Source organism: Oncorhynchus keta, chromosome 22 (assembly GCF_023373465.1).
Source record: "Oncorhynchus keta strain PuntledgeMale-10-30-2019 chromosome 22, Oket_V2, whole genome shotgun sequence".
NCBI classification, from domain to species: domain Eukaryota; kingdom Metazoa; phylum Chordata; class Actinopteri; order Salmoniformes; family Salmonidae; genus Oncorhynchus; species Oncorhynchus keta.
In genome coordinates, this window is record NC_068442.1 from 9,515,212 (window position 1) to 9,539,270 (window position 24,059).

The 24,059-nt window shown below is 41.5% G+C and overlaps 1 protein-coding gene across 1 annotated transcript in view; it reads left to right on the top strand.

Moving 5' to 3' along the window:
* The first annotated feature begins 360 nt into the window (after window positions 1-360).
* Window positions 361-24,059, top strand: part of LOC118401013 (spondin-1-like) — a 127,255-nt gene continuing 103,556 nt past the window's right edge. Inside the window, exons 1-3 of the mRNA XM_052474762.1 lie at window positions 361-997; window positions 9,473-9,579; window positions 14,685-14,818. Coding sequence (XP_052330722.1) covers window positions 769-997; window positions 9,473-9,579; window positions 14,685-14,818 — 470 coding nt within the window. The 5' untranslated portion in view covers window positions 361-768. The remainder of the gene's footprint in view (window positions 998-9,472; window positions 9,580-14,684; window positions 14,819-24,059) is intronic.

The window sequence follows — 24,059 nt, forward strand, 5'->3', positions numbered from 1 at the left end:
ACTGTATATGTTTTATAAATACACTATGGGGGATTGGAAATGATGCAGACAATTATATAGATGAAGCCACAATCTATATGTAATATTAAAGCCGATCTATTCCCTAAAGATAAAATAAATAAATCATGCACTTTCAAATCAACTATAATTCTTTCATCGTCAAACGTAACTAATTGAGACATGGTTTTGATATAATTGGGGTACAAACGATTGTACCCCAATTACCATTAATAAAATGTTTTACGCAAAGAAAAGACACACAATTGTTATGAGCGCGCTGATGTAATTAACTTGTGAGATCCACGGCTGTGCAAACATTGGCCGACAGCTTTCCTGCGTCTCATCAAGAATGTCAAACGCTCCTCGGTCACAGGCTCACAGCGGCCACTGGTAGGAATGTCTGGGTTTTGTTTAAACTCTGCTGCTTTCATCGCTTCAATCTATTCGTTTCAATGCTGCGCTTCGCTATTTCCCGGACCCTGAGAATGAGCCTACTCCCTTAACTCATCACTCAAGCCACCTATCACGGCTTTCCTCTCAAATCAGTGTAACTATAGGTACTGAAGCAGTGCCATCGAACTTCAAAACCCGCCCGTCTGGGATGGATTCACCGCGGTTTCTCACACAATTTCTACCAAGTGTCAGGGCTAAATAGTTAGGTAGTAGTGCAGGTATTTATTTTCGTGGGGACTGGTGAGAGAATTTATACTCCTATATTTTGTTTCCTTTTATTGGTGGAATAAAGAACTTCGCACCAGAACATATATTATGGGAATGTATATGCATTTGCTGCTTTTGCAGTATTTGGTTTCGGGTTTTATGTGCAATGCTCTCGCTTTCGTCGAAGAACCCACAGATAAGCATGCGAAGTCGGATGGATATTGCGGCAGGATTTTACGGGCACAGACACAGGGTACACGGAGAGATGGCTACAATGAGTTTCGGCTAAGAGTAGAGGGGGACCCCGAAAACTACCAACCTGCTAGCATCTACAGAGGTATGCAACTAGAGCACATTTTACTTAGTGACTTACTTGGCTTTTGTTATATCCACCAAATTGAAGTGGCTTTGAAATGACAACTATCAGAAAGTAGCTTACTCCAGGAGCCTAACACCAAAGTCAAGTTTAAGTTCCGTGCACAAGTGACTTCATTTCGTAAATGTAGCCAACCAGAGTAGGCTACTTATCACACCTCATTATGTCACTTGAAATGCAAAACATATAGGGACAGTTGGACATTTACAGGGGGTGGGGTTGGTCCAACTCAAGGTGTCATAAAACAAATGCACCACCCCTCCAAAATGCAGTGTTCATTTGGTCACTCTTTAAAACAATTTGTTTTAGTCTAGTCTTAGTCATTTTGACAAAAATAGCCTTAAGTCTGAGTCAGATTTGTCATTTAAATAATGATTTAGTCTTATTGTCAAAATAGCACAAACAGTGGCCCATTTTAGTCAACAAAATGCCCTTTCATTTTAGTCACATCACATTTGTATTGCCTCCATTAATTTATAGTAAACATAAATCACTGACTTCCATTTGATCAAACATACATAGCCTTGTCCCACCGACATATTCTTCTGCATAACATCATATTTTCTTCCAAAGCATAACATTTTCTTCCCAACAGCAGAAATATGACCGACAAGTAAATAATATATAACAATTATCTGTCCATGTACGGGGACCTAATTCAGCCTACCAAGATATTGCATATGACATACAAAACAAGCACACACACAAGCAGAGAGAGTGGGAGAGTAGTACAATCACCAGATGCAAAGTAGTATGGGTTGCACCTTTGTCACTCAGTTGTCATTGTTATCAACGTTCCACAGACGTTGCAGCCACATTGATGTCCAAAAGCAGAATGGGGCTAATGACTTTGAACTGGAGCTAATGACTGTTTTGCCCAGTGATGTAGTCGAGTCACTAAACCTTGAGTCAGAATCGAGTTCCAGGTACCTTGTGTTCGAGTCAGATTAAATAATGAGTCACCAATGGTCGAATCACGAGTCAAGTCACAAGTTCCTATGGCTGAAGTCCTCGTGCTTGAGTCCTGGTCCAAGTGTTCAAGTCTGAGTCACTGTGTCCACATGAATTCAAAATAAAGTTATTTACCCAGTCAGATATAGTGTAGTGGGATTTAGTCAATAAATTGTTCACAATCCATTTCCCTTTCTTTCCATGCCACCAAGGCATACAGTTGCAAAACATACCTGAACGCTGCAGATAGAAATTCTATTAACAGAGCCAACATTATTCCTTATTCAAAATGTCAGAGAGGCATGTGTGTTCTACATAGAATATTTCTATCTGAACGTTCCAAAACGTTGCTTCCTGCTGAACGCGCCCCAGGTTTTTAGCTATAGCTAGCTAATGAGGTAACATGACTGAACAAGGTGTTGCCTAAACAAATAGTTAACTGTCCGGTCAGCAAGTAGCCTAGTTTTAGAAAAGCCCGGTATACGCTTTGTGAATGTAAAATACACAATAGAAAGAAAAAAAACGTAGCGCCGGTATTGTGGGTTATATCTTTTAGATGGTAATAGCTAGAATCAAGCAATTTTGTCAAGAGCATGCGAGGGAGACTTGGTTAGTAATGTTGGTTACAGAACCTGGCTATGAAATACAGTGGGAAAAGTGTGAGGGTTGAGTGAAACTACAAATTCAACAACTTTTCTATACTCAAGGGAGTATTGTATTGTTTTATTTTCCTAAAGCAGCTTGTGTTTCTTAACTAGGCAATGGGTAACTAACTATAAGTCTGGTGGTGACTAGTTAGCTACATGGAAGCAAGCATTGCCTGCGCGATATGTGTATTCGGAGCCTGTCTGCCCACACTCATCGCTTGCTCGCCTGCAGCTCATCAGCTGATGTAGGCTAGGGTGAGTGTGCCACGTCCTTCCCACTGCTGAACAGAACTCTGCTGCTAATATGAATTGTGCTTAATACTGAAAATCTCTCCAAAAACTTTTGTCCATTCCATTTAGTAGTCAATGTTAGTCAACTGAAATTATTTCTATTTTTTTTAGTTGTAGTTTTTTCTGGTTCTAATTTTCTGGTTCTGAGAAATCGATGTTTGAGCAATATTTTGGTCACTTTTTGTTGACACGCATAATGCCCCAATGAAAAAAAAAGAGGTTTTCACATAACCCTCCCCTTGCACTTTAGCATGCTTTTGTGGCACAGTCAATGCCAAGCAGGGCTATGGGCCAGAAGGTTGCGGGTTCGCCGACCACCGTGGACGCACGCACTCTCTCTGCCTGTTTCATTACACTAAGATAAAAGTCGGCTGCAGACAATGATCAGCTAGGGGGAAATCAGATTTTCAACATTTTGATGCCATATGTATAATTATATAAAATATATGCAATGAATTTTCCACACATTTCCTGTTCCAATGCACCACACAACCAATAAACAAAGCATAATGACTCCGGCACTTTACATTTTTAAACATCACAATAAATAGACTGTCAACCTCGAAAAACAGAAAATACCCCCTTCCCTATCTTGTAGGCCTACCCAGTATTAAATGCTTTTAAATATTTTAGTGTTTTGTAACGGATGTCTCTTTCCATTCATCAAATGGCCACTGCACATTTTGGATTGATTGATTTTATTTATCAGTCATTTTTTGTTGTCTTTGGGATATACAATTTATTTTAGATATGCACGTTTTACGTCTTTTCTACCAGCATGTGACATGTGCAACCAGAGGGAAGACAAGTCTAGACCACCGTTACTCCACACACAGAGACGCATACAAAGCTCTCCCTCGCCCTCCATTTGGCAAATCTGACTATAATTCAATCCTCCTGATTTCTGCTTACAAGAAAAAAATTAATCAGGAAGTACCAGTGACTCGCTTAATACGGAAGTGGTCAGATGACACTGATGTTATGCTACAGGAGTGTTTTGCTAGTGCAGATTGGAATAAGTTCCGGGATTCATTCAATGTCATTGAGGAGTATACCACCTCAGTCACCGGCTTCATCAATAAGTGCATCGAAGACTTCATCCCCACAGTGACCGTACGTACATTTCAGAAACAGAGGCCATGGATTACAGGCCACATCCACTATACACTTATAAGAAATCCCGCTATGCCCTCAGATGAACCCGCTATGCCCTCAGATGAACCATCAAACAGGCAAAGCGTCAATACAGGACTAAGATCGAATCCTACTACACCGACTCTGACGTTCGTCGGATGTGGCAGGGCTTGCAAACTATTACGGACTACAAAGGGAAGCACAGCCGAGAGCTGCCCAGTGACGCTAGCCTACCAGACGAGCTAAATGCCTTTTATGCTTGCTTCGAGGCAAGCAACACTGAAGCATGCATGAGAGAATCAGCTGTTCAGGACGACTGTGATCACGCACTCCGTAGCCGATGTGAGATACTTTTTGAAATGTTTTTTTACATTTGATTTAACTAGGGAGTAAAAAGTTTAAAGCCGCAGTGCCAGATGGATTACCAGGACTTGTACTGGCAAGTGTCTTCACTGACATTTTCAAACTCTCCTGGACGGAGTCTGTAATACCGACATGTTTCAAAAGACCACCATAGTCCCTGTGCCCAAGAAAGTGAAGGTAACCTGCTTAAATGATTACCACCCCGTAGCACTCACGTCGGTAGCCATGAAGTGTTTTGAAAGGCTGGTCAAGGTTCACATCAACACCACCATGATGGAAACCCTAGACCTACATCAATTTGCATACTGCCCCAACAGATCCACAGATGACGTAATCTCAATCACATTCCACACTGCTCTTTCCCACCTGGACAAAAGGAACACCTATGTGAGAATGCTGTTCATTGACTACAGCTCAGTATTCAACACCATAATACCCACAAAGCTCTTCACTAAGCTAAGGACCCTGGGCCTAAACAACTGGATCTGCAACTGGATCCTGGACTTCCTGATGGCCCCCCCCCAGGTGGTAAGTGTAGGCAACAACACATCTGCTATGCTGATCCTCAACACTGGGGCCCCTCAGGGGTGTGTGCTTAGTCCCCTCCTGTACTCCCTGTTCACCCATGACTGCATGGCCAAGCACAACTCCAACACCATCATTAAGTTTGCTGACGACACAACAGTGGTAGGTCTGATCACAGACAATGATGAGACAGACTGAAGGGAGGAGGTCAGAGACCTGGCAGTATAGTGCCAGGACAACAACCTCACCCTCAATGTGAGCAAGACAAATGAGCTGATCGTGGATTATAGGAAAAGGAGGGCAGGACAGGCCCCCATTAACATCGGGGCTGAAGTGGAGCGGGTTGAGAGTTTCAAGTTCCTTGGTGTCCACATCACCAATGAACTATCGTGGTCTAAATACATAAAGACAGTTGTGAAGAGGGCACGACAACACCTTTTCCCCCCAGGACACTGAAAAGATTAGGCAGGATCCCAAGATCCTCAAAAAGTTCTACAGCTGCACCATCGAGAGCTGCACCACTGGTTGCATCTTCGTCCCAGGATGGCCCAAAAAATTGTCAAAGATATGTTTTTACACTGCTGCTACTCACTGTTTATTATCCATGCGTAGTCACTTTACAAATTACCTCGACTAACCTGTGCCTCTGCACATTGGCTCGGTACCGATACCCTGTTTTTATATAGTATCGTTATTGTTACGTACTTTTCTTTTGTTACTATTGGATTTCCAAATTTTTTAACTTTAAAAACAAAAAACTTTGAGTTTATTTAGTAAATCTTTTCTTAACTCTATTTTCTTGAACTGCATTGTTGGTTAAGGGCTTGTAAGTAAAGCATTTTACGGTAAGGTGAAATGCGACAAAGGCGTATGGAACATACGATTTGACACACACACACAGTGTGAAGAATTTTAAAAGGGACCTGGATTGCACTATAAAGTCGGACCTATTTCCATTGTGGTCCCTATTTTATTTTACATAAATACATATATACAATTTCATAGATGCAGACAAAAAATGCTTGAGGGGGAGATAAGTACAATTCTTACAAGTTTGTCTGTAGTTTATGCTTTATATGTTTGGGGCTGCTGGTGAACCATGATGTGGAGGCATAATCAAAGTGACACTGGACTAGCGAACTTGCCATTGGGGTGTATATAGCTAGGTTTCCATCCAATTGGTCAAATATTTTCATGCAAATATTCAAAAATGTGCATAATAACAATATGCGCATTTGCGAGTTGTTTCCATGCTGTTTAATTATCGTGAAAGGTACGGGGAAAAAATATAAATACAACATTTGGTGTGGGTCCCATGTTTCATGAGCTGAAATAAAGATCCCCCAGATTTTCCAGACACACAAAGCTTATTTCTCTCAAATTTAGTACACAAACTTGTTTACATCCCTGTTAGTGAGCATTTCTTCTTTCCCAAAATAATCCTTCCACCTAACAGGTGTGGCATATTAAGAAGCTGATTAAACAGCATGATTATTACACAGGTGCACAATAAAAGGCCATTCTAAAATGTGCAGTTTTGTCACACAACACAATGCCACAGATGTCTCAAGTTTTGAAGGATCCTGCAACTGGCATGCTGACTGCAGGAATTTCCACCAGGGCTGTTGCCGGAGAATTGCATGTTTATTTTTCTACCATAAGCCACATTCAATGTCATTTTAGAGAATTTGTCAGTACGTCCACAAGGCCTCACAACCACAGACCACGTGTAACCATGCCAGTCCAGGACTTCCACATCTTGCTTCTTCACCTGCTGGATCTTCTGAGACCAGCCACCCGGACAGCTGATGAAACTGAGGAGTATTTCTGTCTGTAATAAAGCCCTTTTGTGTGGAAAAACTTATTCTGATTGGATGGGCCTGGCTCCACAGTGGGTGGGCCTGGCTCACCCATAGCTTTGTCCCTACCCAGTCATGTGAAATTATAGGACAAATTGGGAGAATGATGATCTGGAAGTGACACCGCATCTCAGTATCAGAACTTAAAATACAGCCAGACTGGCCTGCTAATGTTCCTTTCTAAACCTTATAAACGGTTGAGAGTAGACCCACAGCAGATCCAAATGTAATGAAACAATAAAATCACAGGGCTTTATGGCTGTTATTCAAATCACATTTTCACTGCAGCCTAGAGTCTGATTTTGTACTCAAAAACAATAATGCAATTCTTCATTGTATTGTCCCCAAATAAGATCAATTGACTCAATTGTTGCTAAAATGGGAAGAGGTTTGTTCATGATCAGGCGTTGCTCTGCTTTCTTGACCTCTAAATCATCCAGACAGGTTCTACAGGTTCTAGTTGGCATACCTGGACTACTTGTCACGTTCGTAGTAACGATGAGACCAAGGCACTGCGTGATTTGAAAACATTCTTCTTTATTTATGAAGAACACTAACAAAATGACCGTGACGCTAATAATAACGAGGGCTGACATGCAACTACACACAGACAATAACCCACAAACCAAAATGGAAAATGGCAACCTAAATAGGATCCTCAATCAGAGACAATGATAAACAGCTGTCTCTGATTGGGAACCAATTCAGGCCACCATAGACCTACATTGACCTAGACAATCCCAAAACCCCATAGATATACAAAAAACCCTAGACCAGACGAAAACACACATACCACCCTCGTCACATCCTAACCTAACCAAAATAGTAAAGAAAACAAAGATAACTAAGGTCAGGGCGTGACACTACTGCCCAGTTGAATGGTCATGTGTGGCAAAAAGGACATACAGTTGAAGTCGGAAGTTTACATACACTTTGGTTGGAGTCATTAAAAATAGTTTTTTCAACCACTCCACAAATGTCTTGTTAAACAAACTATAGTTTTGACAAGTTGGTTAGGACAGCTACTTTGTGCATGACACAAGTCATTTTTCCAACAATTGTTTACAGACAGATTATTTACATACACTAAGTTGACTGATCCTTTAAACAGCTTGGAAAATTGGAGGGGTACCTGTGTATGTATTTCAAGTCCTACCTTCAAAGTCAGTGCCTCTTTGCTTGACATCATGGGAAAATCAAAAGAATGGTGTGAAAATGCAAATCAATCCCAGAACAACAGCAAAGGTCCTTGTGAAGATGCTGGACGAAACAAAGTATCTATATCAACAGTAAAACGAGTCCTATATCGACATAACCTGAAAGGCCGCTCAGCAAGGAAGAAGCCACTGCTCCAAAACCACCGTAAAAAAAGGTTTTGCAACTGCACATGGGGACAAAGATCATATTTTTTGGAGAAATGTCCTCTGGTCAAATGAAACAAAAATATAACTGTTTGACCATAATGACCATCGTTAAATTTGGAGGAAAAAGGGGGAGGCTTGCAAGCTGAAGAACACCATCCCAACTGTGAAGCACGGGGGTGGCAGCATCATGTTGTGGGGTGCTTTGCTGCAGGAGGGACTGGTGCACTTTACAAAATAGATGCCATCTTGAGGATGGGAAGTTATGGAAGCAACATCTTAAGACATCAGTTCATGCTTGGTTGCAAATTATGTGGATATATTGAAGCAACATCTAAAGATATCAATCAGGAAGTTAAAGCTTGGTCGAAAATGGGTCTTCCAAATGGACAATGACCCCAAGCATACTTCCAAAGTTGTGGCAAAATGGCTTAAGGACAGCAAAGTCAAGGTATTGGAGTGGCCATCACAAAGCCCTGACCTCAATCCCATAGAAAATTTGTGGGCAGAACTGAAAAAGAGTGTGCTAGCAAGGAGGCCTACAAGCTTGACTCAGTTACACCAGCTCTGTCAGGAGGAAAGGGCCAAAATTCACCCAACTTATTGTGGGAAGCTTGTGGAAGGCCACCCGACACGTTTGACCCAAGTTAAACAATTTAAAGGCAAATACTAATTGAGTGTATGTAAACTTCTGACCCACTAGGAATGTGATGAAAGAAGTAAAAGGTGAAATAAATCTTCTCTCTACTATTATTCTGACATTTCACATTCTTAAAATAACGTGGTGATCCTAACTGACCTAAGACAGGGAATTTTTGCTACGATTAAATGTCAGGATTTGTGAAAAACTGAGTTTAAATGTATTTGGCTAAGGTGAATGTAAACTTCCGACTTCAACTGTAGGTAAATTGAAGTTGTTCCCGAACAAAGCAGCACATATCACACTTAGATGTACACAGAGGGAAAGTGTCAGTAACATCCATGTCAGTCTCTCTTACGTTTGGTTTTGTACACCCCTTCACACAGCTGAAAATTCAATATTTTTGTAATGGAAAATATTTTTCGCAGCGGTTTATTTGGTACAATGATTCTCTTCACTATACTTGCTTGTTTTGTCACAAACTGAAATGTAGCGAACTATTAGAATTCTAGCAACCAGGAAATGGCCCACATACATGTAGTTGGCTCCACCAGCTGAGTTTGTTTCTCTCTTCTCAGTACCTGGGAGGGTCTGCACTTGGGATGGGACTACTTACTTTATCTTTGACCTATATTCTCTTAACTCCCCTCCTTTTCTGTTTCCAGTGACTCTGTACGCCTCCAGTCCCTCCTATTTTAGAGGCTTTACACTCATCGCTCTGAAGGAGGGGACGGAAGGCACCAGAGACGACCACTATGCTGGCAAATTCCAGGTAATATACTGTGCATGTTTTCTGTGCTCATATTTGAGTAATTATCTTTGTATTACAAAATCACCACAAAAAAAGAGTCAATACATTCCTCCTAAAACCTCAGTAAGAACAGCTAACGAAAGAGTTGTCTTGCGATGAAAATACACCACCTACTGAGTGAGAGAGTTCTCCAACAGTGAGAACAAACATCCTTAACTACCTCATAATGTAAAAAGGAACAAACCATCCCACAACCTGCTTAGCTTCAGCCCACACTGGCTCCTTCGTCTCCTTGAGTGTGTAACCGTTTTCTACTCTCAAGGTTTGACTCCCATTTTCATTGGCATCTTCAAATGTCCCTAATGCCACCCAAAATAGATCAGATACATTCAATATGCATTACGGTCCTGTTGAGGTCATGACATGATTATTACAATCACATTACTACTGACTTGTTTTTAGGTCTTTGTAGAAGTTGTTGTCAATAATGTTACATTTAATTAAATATCAAGCAAACCATTCACAGCTGGGGGGGGGGGCAAGCCCGCAGCCCGCCCAATGCATTGACGGTGTCTCTCAATAGTAGCCACCATTTATTTGTATATTTGACTTATATAAAATAAAAGTGTACTATTTATTGCCTGACAGGTATGTATAGTTTAGGTTAATTTTCCATCCATTGTGGGCTCTGCCCGTCAAACAGAAGAAGGGCAAATTTGCCTGTGTATCGCTAAGCTAGAAATTGATAACAACCTATTGTAAAGTGGGACTGATTGTCATCATTTAATTGCACAAATAATTGACAAATGATTCAATGAGATCAGCATGACACAGCACATCTGATTTCCCATCCTAATGAACATCTGCTGGGAGCTGTACAAAAAACGGCCTCATTCATTTTAAATAAAACTAAAGTATGTGTAGAAAGTTAGTAAAATACTCCACTTGTGCCTTAGACCTCAGAGAAACAAACACCCAGATTTCCTAACCCTCCTCGCTCTTATTTATCTAGGCCAGAGAAGTTATTACCCAGGGAAGCAAGGGAAGCAAACTAAGTTTGTTTGGAGAGAGATGAGCCCAGATTAGATATAACCTTGTGTTTACAGAGATTAAAAGCATCACTTTGTTTCTACGTTGCTATGGATAGACAGACAAGCTGACTCAGTTGCATATCTGCTCGTTAGGTCAAAGGGGGCGAGTGCATTACATGTAGCAGGGATAATACACATTAGCGGTGGATGATCTACAGTTGCAGAATATTATACCACAGCAGGATATGACATAGTGAGGGGGAAATGGTCAACAGGTCAGGGGAAATATATGGTCACCTTGACCAAGTTTCAATAGCCCCCTGTGTCATAATGACCATGGCGTCTATCCTGATAAAGGTATAGTTGTACCACTCATTTAATCACATTTTTAAGAAGCAGAACTGAACTTCACACCTTTTCCAAAGGCAAAACATTTGGCCTGCTTTCTTTACAGCATCATACTGTTAGATTTGGGTATGATTGAGGAACTATCTGCCTGTAGCTCAGGACCTGAAACAATGATATGCATATTCTTGATACCATTTGAAAGGAAACACTTTGAAGTTTGTGGAGATGTGAAATTACTCTAGGAGAATATAACACAATAGATCGGGATAAAGATAAAATAAACAAAAAAACATGTGTTTTTTTGTTTTTTTGTTGCACCGTCCTTTAAATGCAAAATAAAGGCCATACATTGAGGTAGGAAGCGGGGAATAATTTAGATGTTGTCCACAACAGGGCGACAGTGTGTGTGCAAAGTTTCTGACTGATACATTCAAGAATGACAGAGCTACATGTGTAATATGAAGTCTCCCAATTGGCACAGTGATCTAAGGCACTGCATTTCCTGGTTCGAATCCAGTCTATATCACATTAACAGTCCGTTATTGAGAGTCCCATAGGGCTGCGCACAATCGGCCGGCATTGGCCTGTGCAGGCCGTCATTGTAAACATTTTTCTTCTTAACTGATTTGCCTTGTTAAATAAACATTTTTAATTTTTTAAGTCTGCCAGGTGTCCCTCACGAGTTTGCCTAAATGTACCCAAGTGGCCGAATTGGTCAATGTACTATTTCCTAACATGCAGAATAATAGTGAAGACATCAAAACTATGAAATAACACATATGGAATTATGTAGTAACCAAAAAAAGTGTTCAACAAATCTAAATATATTTTATATTTGAGATTCTTCAAAGTAGCCACCCTTTGCCTTGAGGACAGCTTTGCACACTCTTGGCATTCTCTCAACCAGCTTCATGAGGTAGTCACCTGGAATGCATTTCTATTAACATGTGTGCATTGTTAAGTTAATTTCTTTCCTTCTTAATGCGTTTGAGCCAATCAGTTGTGTTGTGACAAGGTAGAGGTGATATATAGAAAAAGGCCCTATTTGGTAAAAGACCAAGTTCCATATTATGGCAAGAACGGCTCAAATAAGCAAAGAGAAACAACAGTCCATCTTTACTTTAAGAGTGTGTTTTCTGGCCAAGTGATCTCCTTTTTTTAAAAGCTTTTCTCACAAACCCAGCCAGCGTCAAAGCTTTTAATGGAAGGGAACAGCAGTAGTGTTACCATTACCATCTCAGCTGCTGTATTTGTATAAAGCACAGTTCATTGCTGTTTTTATTTGGGCCAGAGATTGCACGCAACTGTTATTTAGTAGCATCCTTGAGCCAGCTCTCAAGGCTGAAGCTCACTGCAGCATGACATTGATGTTCTGTTTTATTTTTTTTACATTTAAAGTCAATCTGCTAATAAAGTATACAGTAATATGAGGTATAACTCTATATATTGATTATCTTGTACTGTAGCAAACATGTTCAGACATTTGTACTGTTTGAAAAATATCACATAATAAGATTTGATATCAGAGATTGCTTGAACATCTCTACGGGTTTCCGTAGTAATGTAAGTGTTTGATTGATAGGAGGCTCAAGGCAAATGTTTAGTGCTCTCGAGTCTGGATGATTTCCATCGAGATCGGAACAAACACGCTACTTTTAAATCACATGTTGTGACATTTTAAATATTGTGTCAGAAAGTTACATCCGCCCTGAGTCTTTTGCCAAGCTATCATTTATTCCATGTCTTGATTTTCTCCCATCTGCATCTCCTTGAAAAGACACATATACTTTAGCAGGCGCTGCGAAGCATCTGTGTTTGCTGTGTCACCCGGGATGGAATGACTATGAAAACAACAGTGTTCAGCTGCTCCTCCAGACTCCCCCCTCCCCCTACAAGACAATGGAATCATTCCCTCCTCCTTCCCACAGGGTAACAAATAGATATAGGCTGGGTGTTCTGTAAGAAAAGCACAGTTTCCGAAGTAACTCAACTCCAAGTTCAGCTTCCTCCTATAAATGTGTTGTTTTCCTTAGCACTGTCAGTTGTTTGTAGATTCCTGTGACTGACAGGACCTCAATGGTGAAGAGGCACAAAAAGACATTTCACTATGAGTATAATGAGGCCTAAGGAATACTATGGAGGAATCCTGGTGGAGCTTATGTGAGTCAGAGAGAGAAAAGAGAGAGCCACAGAGAGAAAGAGACAAAGACAGAGAGAGTGAGAGATACTAGTTATAGGGAGGGAAGACTGGGCCCACGGGTGCCTAGACAGAATGCAAATTGAAACAATTGTCAGTATCAATGAAGACTTTTTCTTCTTCTAAAATACCTCCAGAAGGAATTCTTCCTCTTACACAAATTTATCAAGGAAAATTGCTTCCCTCCCTTACTTCTGTCATGTGTAAAGCATCTGGCTGTTAGATCAATATGATTGTGGAGTCAGGGCAGCTGGCGAACATTCAACGGGGCCCCAGAGGTCATCTCTGTGTGAGTCTGCTGCTCGTCACGCCTGGCTTTTATTACTCTCATGGCCGTGACATAGAGGGGGACTGGACTGGACACGCCATGGACTCACAACACTGTTTTACCACTGTTTCATTGCGTAATTTGGAGTATAAATAAATTAAATACAATTATTTTATTACTGTCCTACTTTCAAGGACAGGTGAAGGGATGCCTAGATTGTTATACACTGTACACTCAACTGTCAGTCAACCAGTCACATTTGTAGAGAGATGAGGTGAAACAACATACCTACAGTGGAATTCAATGTTATAATGTATTATGACAACTCTGTTATTGTCACGTTCTGACCTTAGTTCCTTTGTTTTGTCTTTGTTTTAGTATGGTCAGGGCGTGAGTTGGGTTGGGCAGTTTATGTTCTTTTTTCTATGATTTGGGATTTCTGTGTTTGTCCTGGTATGGTTATCAATCAAAGGCAGCTGTCAATCGTTGTCCCTGATTGAGAACCATACTTAGGTAGCCTGTCTTCACCCTTGAGTTGTGGGTGATTATTTTCTGTTCAGTGTTTTTTCAGCACCATACAGGACTGTTCATTTTGTTGTTTTATTTGTTTTTGTTCAGTGTTCATTACATTATTAAAAATATGAACACTTACCACGCTGCGCATTGGTCCTCACCTTCCACCAACAATGGCTGTTACAGTCTATCATTTTGAACTGAAGACATCTAAGTTTATCAGTTTTAAGAGAAGTTGTTCACATATCAAACTACACAAAACAGATTATTACAGTACGTGTAATGCCAGTGTTGGCATCTGAAAAGGATTCCATATGAAAACATTCAGACACGTGTGACTGTGAAATAAACTATTGATCCTGGTATGAGGGCGTAGTGGAGTGTGACGCAGCAGCGAGTTGACAACAGAATACAAATTACAGCCTGTCTAAAACGCTAAACCATTGGTTTATTACAAGGAGCCCTGAATTATAGCATAGATCAATAATGAAAATTAATCACAAGTCTGAGTTGTGATAATTAAAACATTCAACTTTATTGGCACAGACGTAGTGAGCAGAGCACCATGGGTGAGAATTAAAATACATTTCTCAAAGATTTGTGATCTATTTTTGAAAATGGAAAATGTTATTGACTCAACTTTTTTTTGCATCTATAACTGTGTGTGTGTGTGGGGGGGGTTAAAAATGGTTTATTCTTTTGCTTTTTGTCCATAAAGGGATTTTGGTGAGAAGTGTTGTAATTCTGACTGGTTTCCTGTGTTCCCTAGATCATAGATGAGGAGGACACCCAGTTCATGACCAACTGTCCCCCGGCTGTGACGGAGAGCACCCCCCGCAGGAGGACCCGGATACAAGTGTTCTGGACAGCACCACCTTCTGGCAGCGGCTGTGTCATCCTCAAGTCGGTACCTTTAAAAAGAATACTGATACTATTACAACAGTTATTACACTACTACCACTACCATTAACCAGTGTTACTGGGATTTGATCATTTATTTGTTTGCTTTTGCAGAAGCAGCAGTCAACTCTTTCTGAGTTCCACAAAAAGCACAAAACAAGTCACAAAAACACTGTGTGTGTGTGTGTGTGTGTGTGTGTGTGTGTGTGTGTGTGTGTGTGTGTGTGTGTGTGTGTGTGTGTGTGTATATATTTAATGTGTTTGAGTGTCCCCTCAGTAATATTTCTAATTTAAATCTAGAAGGGAAGCAGTTAGTTTCTCGTCAACCCTCATCCAGAAAAGACTGGCATGCATGTTGTTGATGTGAGTTCTGTATGTGCAAGTCGCAATGCTCTGTTTTGAGCCAGCTACAGCTTTGCCAAGTATTTCTTTGCTTCACTTGACCATATTACCGGACAGTAATCAAGATGGCACAAGACCTGTTAATGCTAACAATTATTTGTTTCAGAATACTATTTCTCAATATTGATACAGATGTGGTCAAATATATTGGCACCTTAGCACAATTCACAATTTCTTCTAAAATAAGAACAAATGATTATTTACAATGACAGCCTTGTGGGGATGGGGGCTGGGATAAAAAAACAAAAAAACAAACAATGTAAGACAAAACGGACAACACAGACATATGACACTGTCAACAGCACGAATACAACAGCAAACAAAGTGTGTGTGTGTGGAGGCATGTGTGTGGTGTCTTTGAAGTTCAACAACATGCTTCCTTACATATGGCAACGCAAACTAGTGACATCAGGTGACAAACTAGAGACAACTACATGTCTGCGTGTTGCTAGTGATGTCCACCCGACAACCCGTATCGTGTACGCCGGGGACCCCTCGATGTCCAGAGGGGGCGGAGGAACCTCCGGAACCTCACCCTCCTGCATGGGACCAGCTACTACCGGCCTGAGAAGAGACACATGAAACGAGGGGTTAATACAATAATACGAAGGAAGTAATAATTGATAACAAACCTCGTTTATTCTCCTCAGGACTTTAAATGGCCCTATACACTGCGGACCCAGCTTCCGGCAGGTCAAGCGGAGGGGCAGGTTTCGGGTCGAGAGCCAGACCCTGTCCCCAGGTGCAAACACGGGGGCCTCACTGCGGTGACGGTCAGCGCTCTTCTTCTGCCTTACACTCGCTTGGCGTAATGACTCTTGGACAGCCCTCCAGGTTTCCTTAGAGCGCTGCATCCACTCCTCCACCGCAGGAGCCTCAGTCTGGCTCTGATGCCACGGTGCCAGGACTGGCTGGTACCCCAACACGCACTCAAATGGTGACATGTTGGTAGAGGAGTGGCTTAGTGAGTTCTGGGCCATTTCTGCCCAGGGAATGTATCTCGCCTACTCCCCTGGCCGGTCCTGGCAATACGACCGCAGAAACCTACCCACCTCCTGGTTCACTCTCTCCACCTGCCCATTACTCTCCGGGTGATACCCTGAGGTCAGGCTGACCGAGACCCCCAGACGTTCCATAAATGCCCTCCATACACGGGAGGTAAACTGGGGGCCCCGATCAGAAACTATATCCTCGGGCACCCCGTAGTGCCGGAAGACATGGGTGAAAAGAGCTTCTGCAGTCTGTAGGGCCGTAGGGAGACCGGGCAATGGGATAAGACGGCAGGACTTAGAGAACCGATACCCTGAGAGGGGGGAAGGTCAGTAAGAAAATCCACCGATAGATGGGTCCACGGCCTTTGTGGAACGGGGAGAGGTTGTAATTTACCTCGTGGCAGGTGTCTAGGAGCCTTACTCTGGGCGCACACCGAACAGGAGGAGACATAGAATCGCACATCCCTCACCAAAGTGGGCCACCAGTACTTCCTCTGAAGACCTCGCACTGTCCTAAAAATACCTGGGTGACCCGACGAGGGCAGACTATGAGCCCATCGAATCAATTGATCACGAACAGCGAGCGGCACGTAGCTACGACCCTCCGGACACTGTGGAGGCGCAGGTTCCTCCCTTAGCGCCCGCTCGATGTCCGCGTCCACCTCCCATACTACTGGTGCCACCAGCTTAGCTGCCGGAATGATGGGAGTAGGATCGATGGACCTGTCCTCAGTGTCATAGAGTCTTGACAGCGCGTCGGCCTTAGTGTTGAGGGAACCTGGTCGATACGAGATAGTAAAACGAAATCTGGTGAAATACATGGCCCACCTGGCCTGACGAGGATTCAGTCTCCTAGCTGATCGGATATACTCCAGGTTACGGTGGTCAGTCCAGATAAGGAAAGGGTGCTTAGCCCCCTCAAGCCAGTGTCTCCACACCTTCAGGGCCTTAACCATAGCCAACAACTCCCTATCCCCCACATCATAATTCCGCTCCGCTGGCCCGAGTATCTTTGAAAAAAAGGCACAGGGGCGGAGCTTCGGTGATACCAATCACGAACGCTGTGAGAGCACCGCTCCAACCCCAGCCTTGGATGCGTCCACCTCTACTATAAACGCCAAAGAAGGGTCCGGATGCGCCAACACCGGCGCCTCAGTGAACATCGCCTTCAACCTACGGAAAACTCCGTCCGCCTCTGCTGACCACTGCAAACGCACCGGCCCCCCCTTCAGCAGTGAGGTAATAGGAGCAGCTACCTGACCAAAACCCCGTATAAACCTCCGGTAGTAATTGGCAAACCCTAAGAACCGCTGCACCTCCTTTACTGTGGTCGGAGTTGGCCAATTACGCACAGCCTTTACGCGGTCACCTTCCATTACCAACCCAGAGCTGGAAATGCGGTAACCCAGGAAGGAAACTGATCATTTGGAAAACTCACATTTCTCCGCCTTCACATACAGGTCATGCTCCAGCAGTCGTCTAAGAACCTTGCGCACCAGAGACACATGTGCAGTGCGTGTAGTGGAGTAGATCAAAATATCGTCAATATACACCACTACACCCTGTCCGTGCAGGTCTCTGAGAATCTCATCCACGAAGGATTGAAATATAGCTGGAGCATTCTTTAACCCGTATGGCATGACGAGGTACTCATAACAGCCAGAAGTAGTGCTAAATGCAGTTTTCCACTCATCTCCCTCTCGAATACGCACCAGATTATACGCACTCCTGAGATCCAGTTTCGTGAAGAACTGCGCTCCGTGAAATGATTCCACTGCCGTAGCAATGAGAGGTAGTGGGTAACTAAAACCCACCGTGATGGAATTTAGACCTCTATAATCAATACATGGACGCAAACCACCATCCTTTTTCTTCACAAAAAAGAAACTACATTACATCCTTATTCAATCTACACACAATGACAAAGCAAAAACTGTGTTTTAGAAATTTATAAAAAAGGGAAATATTACATTTACATAAGCATTCAGACCCGTTACTCAGCACTTTGTTGAATCACCTTTTGGCAGCGATTACAGCCTCAAATCTTCTTGGGTATGACGCTACTAGCTTGGCACACCTGTATTTGGAGAGTTTCTCCCATTCCTCTGCAGATCCTCTCAAGCGCTGTCAGATTGGATGGGAGCGTTGCTGCACAGCTATTTTACGGTCTCTCCAGAAATGTTAGATTGGGTTCAAGTCTGGGCTCTGGCTGGACAGCTCAAGGACGTTCAGAGACTTGTCCCGAAGCCACTCCTGCTTTGTCTTGACTGTGTGCTTAGGGCCATTGTCCTGTTGGAAGGTGAACCTTCGCCCCAGTCAGAGGGGCGAAGGTTCACTCGTCTCCCAGTCCCTGCATCTAAAAATCATTCCCACAGCATGATGCTGCCACCCCCATGCTTCACCGTAGGGATGGTGCTACAATGGTTCCTCCTCTTAAAAGTTGCAAGCTTGCACTGCGGGACTTAGAGGTACCCAGTGTCATGGCTTCATTGCTCCAGACCACCACAAGGGGAGTTATTATGCATTTGGGTTCCAAGGTTTTTATATGACCAATCATATCGAGTGATTCCACTGACAAGTTTTGACGCAAGCCACCCGTGCCTGGTGGCGTTTTTCAACAAAGATGGCAGACAAAACATTACGGTGGAACCAAATATAAGTAGTTATAACGTCATAACGAGTCATGCAAGAAATGTACAATTGAGAGGAATATGTTAATGTGGAGACAAACATTTTTGTTAATGTATGAAACTTGCTAAATAGCCATTTATCTGACTAGCTAACATTAGCCAGCTAACTAATGTTAGGAGAATACATTTGTACTCCGTGTTGTTTAATGTTTTAGGGACTCCTGAGAACACCAGCAAACCAGGCTGTCATCGTGTGAAACAATGGATGTAAAGAATCTAGCTAGCTAAAGCATTCACTTCAAATTGAACGTACATGTAACAGTTTTCTTTAGGTGAAGTAGAGGCGGACCAAAATGCAGCGTGGTTATATTGATTCATGTTTAATAAAAAAAGATAAACACGAACACTACAAAACAATAAACGTGGAAAACCAAAAACAGCCCTATCTGGTGCGAAACACAGAGACAGGAACAATCACCCACAAACACACAGGCTACCTAAGTATGATTCTCAATCAGAGACAACGAATGACACCTGCCTCTGATTGAGAACCATACTAGGCCGAAACATAGAAATACCCCAAAACATAGAAAAACAAACATAGACTGCCCACCCAACTCACGCCCTGACCATACTAAAATAAATACAAAACAAAGGAAATAAAGGTCAGAACGTGACAGTACAATTATGTAAACTTGCCTTGCAATGCAGCTGAAGTAACATAGCTAGCTAACTATTTACTTGCTTATTGTGTAGTGGAGGATAAAAATAACTGTATGCCTATGGATGTGTAGCTAGCTACAGTATGTAGCCGATCTGTGTATGGACCCTAAAACGTTAGGTTTTGAACTAATATTTATACCAATCTATGAACCTCAGCTATCAGTTGTATCAACTTCAAGTCTGAATGGCAGTAGAGGCAGTAAAGTTTACAAGTTGACTAAGTTGACTGTGCCTTTAAACAACTTGGAAAATTCCAGAAAATGTCATGGCTTAGAAGCTTCTGATAAGCTAATTGACATCATTTGAGTCAATTGGAGGTGTACCTGTGGATGTATTTCAAGGCCTACCTTCAAACTCAATGCCTCTTTGCTTGACATCATGGGAAAAATCAAAAGAAATCAGCCAAGACCTTTTTTTGTAGACCTCCACAAGTCTGGTTCATCCTTGGGAGCAATTTCCAAAGCCCTGAAGGTACCATGTTCATCTGTACAAACAATAGTACGCATGTATAAACACCACAGCTGTCATACCGCACAGGAAGGAGACGCGTTCGGTCTCCTAGAGATGAATGTGCTTCGGTGCGAAAAGTGCAAATCAATCCCAGAACAACAGCAACGGGCCTTGTGAAGATGCTGGAGGAAACCAGTACAAAAGTATCTATATCCACAGTAAAACAAGTCCTATATGGATATAACCTGAAAGGCCTCTCTGCAAGGAAGAAACCACTGCTCCAAAACCATCATAAATAAGCCAGACTACGGTTTGCAACTGCACATGGGGACAAAGATTGTAGTTTTTGGAGAAATAGAACTGTTTGGCCATAATGACCATTGTTATGTTTGGAGGAAAAAGGGGGAGGCTTGCAAGCCGAAGGACATCATCCCAACCGTGAAGCACGGAGGTGGCAGCATCATGTTGTGGGAGTACTTTGCTGCAGGAGGGACTGGTGCACTTCACAAAATAGATGGCATCATGAGGTTGGAAAATTATGTGGATATATTGAAGCAGTCAGGAAGTTAAAGCTTGGTCGAAAATGGGTCTTCCAAATGGACAATAACCCCAAGCATACTTCCAAAGTTGTGGAAAAATGGCTTAAGGACAACAAAGTAAAGGTATTGGAGTGGCCGGAAAGCCCTGACCTCAATCCTATAGAACATTTGTGGGCAGAACTGAAAAACCATGTGCGAGCAAGGAGGCCTACAAACTTGACTCAGTTACATCAGCTCTGTCAGGAGGAATGGGCCAAAATTCACCCAACTTATTGTGGGAAGCTTGTGGAAGGCTACCTGAAACGTTTGACACAAGTTAAACAATTTAAAGGCAATGCTACCAAATACTAATTGAGTGTATGTAAACTTCTGACCCACTGGGAGTGTGATGAAAGAAATAACATTTGAAATAAATCTTCACTCTTCTATTATTCTGACATTTCACATTCTTAAAATGAACTGGTGATCCTATCTGACCGAAAACAGGGAATTTTTGCTAGGATTAAATGTCAGGAATTATGAAAAACCGAGTTGAAATGTTTTTGGCTAAGGTGTATGTACACTTCCGATTTCAACTGTACATGTACTGTAGTTATTACCACGCATGAGATTCCCACATTGTACACTGTACATTGAATATACATTAATTCACTGATCATGTACTCTTCCTTGGTAAATAAAGGTGCAGTTCACGTATGAATCTCTGATGCATTCTTTTCAGTCATCAAATCAAATCAAATTTATTTATATAGCCCTTCGTAAATCAGCTGATATCTCAAAGTGCTGTACAGAAACCCAGCCTAAAACCCCAAACAGCAAAAAATGCAGGTGTAAAAGCATCTCAAGCATATCAACATCTACAATATCTACATAAAGTTAGATATCGTCGGCGTGTAATTAGATAATGTCATCCGTAGAACTGAGAGCTATTGGTGTAATTTCTTTACGTTGTCGAATTGCCGTGGCCAGGGGCTCCATAGACAATACAAATTGCAGAGTTGAGATGGGATCACCTTGCCTGCTACATCTAGTCTAAATGGAACAGAGCAGGTAATACATGTTATTACTATGGCTGAGGGATTAGCATATAGTATTTTAATGATATTTTAAAAAAAATTGAAGCCAAGTCCCATATGTTTAAAAACTGACCAAAGATATTACCTTTTTAGTCTATCAAAAGCTTTTTCTGCATCGTGATATATCATTGCCCAATGAGATTTTAGTTTCTGATGAAGGATGTTAGATCTGTAATAATTTTTTTAACAGACACGCTTTCGTCCAGATGTACAAATTTGGTTAAGTACTTTTCGAGATGGGACAACAGAATTGTAGAAAATTGTATTTATCAAAGGTAGAGGGCAATAGTGAGAGTACTGGATGGCGTACTTAACTTTTTTTTTACAAAGGTAAATTACTGCTGTATTTACATCCCTTCCAAATGAACCTTTTTGTGAACGGCTCTGCTAATCATTTCAAGTAACAGTGGACTTAATGGGTTCCATATTTTTAAATAGACCCCAGAAGAAATACTGGTGATTTTCCTTTTATTCATGTTATCCAATGTGGGCTCCCAGCAAGTTGATGTAGGCTCCCAGTAAGCTGGCTTCCTCAGTTGAGAGAAGAGGAGTTTTTATATATTTTTAAAAAAATGACTCAATCTGGCTTGGTGTGGATATACAATAAGAGAGGTGTACAATTCATTATAGAAATGGGAGAATCTTTGGTTAATTAATGTTGGTTATGATAGTAATTCACCTGATTCAGATTCAATAGCTGCAATATCTGCTAATTGATCATTACTGAGAAGCTTGTTAGACAGATTTTTGTCCCGCATGTCCAGAATGGCATTCAAATTTGTCCCGATAACCAGTTGTAATAAATAAAATAAATAAAATAAAATAAATACTTATTTTCCACCATCATTTGCAAATAAATTCCTAAAAAATCCTACAATGTGATTTTCTGGATTTGTTTTCTTCTCATTTTGTCTGGCATAGTTGAAGTGTACCTATGATGAAAATTACAGGCCTCTCTGATCTTTTTAAGTGGGAGAACTTGCACAATTGGTGGCTGACTAAATACTTTTTTGCCCCACTGTATATAAACTCCAGTAGTCCTTTATCATAAGCCTTTTCAAAGTCTGCTATGAAAACCAGAACTGGTTTCCCCGATATTTCACAGTGTTATATAGTTTCCAGTACTTGTCTAATATTATCTCCAATGTATCGTCCATGTAAAAAAACCTGTCTGATAAGGATGAGTAATATCTGACAAAACCTATTTAATTCTATGCGCCAAGCGTTTAGCTAAAATTTTTGCATCACAACACTGAAGCTGAACACCTAAATTATTTTTAAATGGACTGGATCTTTATTTATGCCACTTGGATCCTGTTTCAGTAATAATGAAATCAGACCTTCTTGTTGTGTTTCCGATAATCTACCATTTATATAGGAGTGGTTAAAACATGTTAAAAAAACAGTTTTAATTAATTTAATTCTAACAATATGCTGTTCAGAGAATAAAAAAAAACGTACGATCATATGAATTTGGAACATGCACATTATTAAAGGAAATTTTCTTTCCATTATGGATATATTTAAGGAAAGTGATTCGGCTTTCTTGGTCTTTCTTGGTCTTTTGCAGCATGTGTGTTTCTTGGAACATTGCTACATCAATATGGTTTCTTGCTAGGATTTCAAGATAGCTTAATAGGTGAGTTTAGGCCTAACGTATAGCTAGCGGACCCATAGGGAAACCCACCCATTGACACAGCTGTCTGTCATTTAGCAATTCTGGACACAAAGACAAAACCATCCCATTGTCCTTGTCATCAGAGAGGTCAGTGTCACTCAGATTGTTCTCAGTTCTGACTTGTGCTTATTCCTATTGAGTCTTCCTTGTCTGTCGTTTATTTGGATCATGGCCTAGTGTCTTTCCCTCTATCTCGAGGCAAGTCATTGATAAGTAGTAACAAATTGCGGTGAAGGTTTCTCTGCATCCCAGTGGGATTATCAGGTCGAACTTTGTAGACAGGGTTTCCACCCACCTGTTCCACAACCATTGTATCCTTCTCCCAGTAGGCTCTCAGTTTTCCTGGCCTTCCTCTTTCCCATAGGTCTCTGAAAAGCAAACGGGTCCCCAGTTTGAAGAGCTATGCTTATTTTTTTCGACTTTTCCTGTGCAAATGATTGTTGGCTGTTCTTTGAGGTAATCTGATAGCAAGGCATCTGAACAGGTAATTTTAAACTTACGGATCAGGTTGTGGTGAAGTTTGGTTGGATATCCAAAGCGTGGAATATAGTCATTACAGATCTTTTAAGAGGGGTCACATGACCAACAGGTATTATGGTCGCTCTAATCACCAGAGCTCCGCAATCCCAATTTCTCTTTTTTTCCATATTTTAAACACATTATTTATATAATTAACTCTTAAAAAATTAACCAAAGACTGACTAACAATGCCAATGACCCAAGGAGGAAAGAAACATGGCACTTCTGAGTTCTT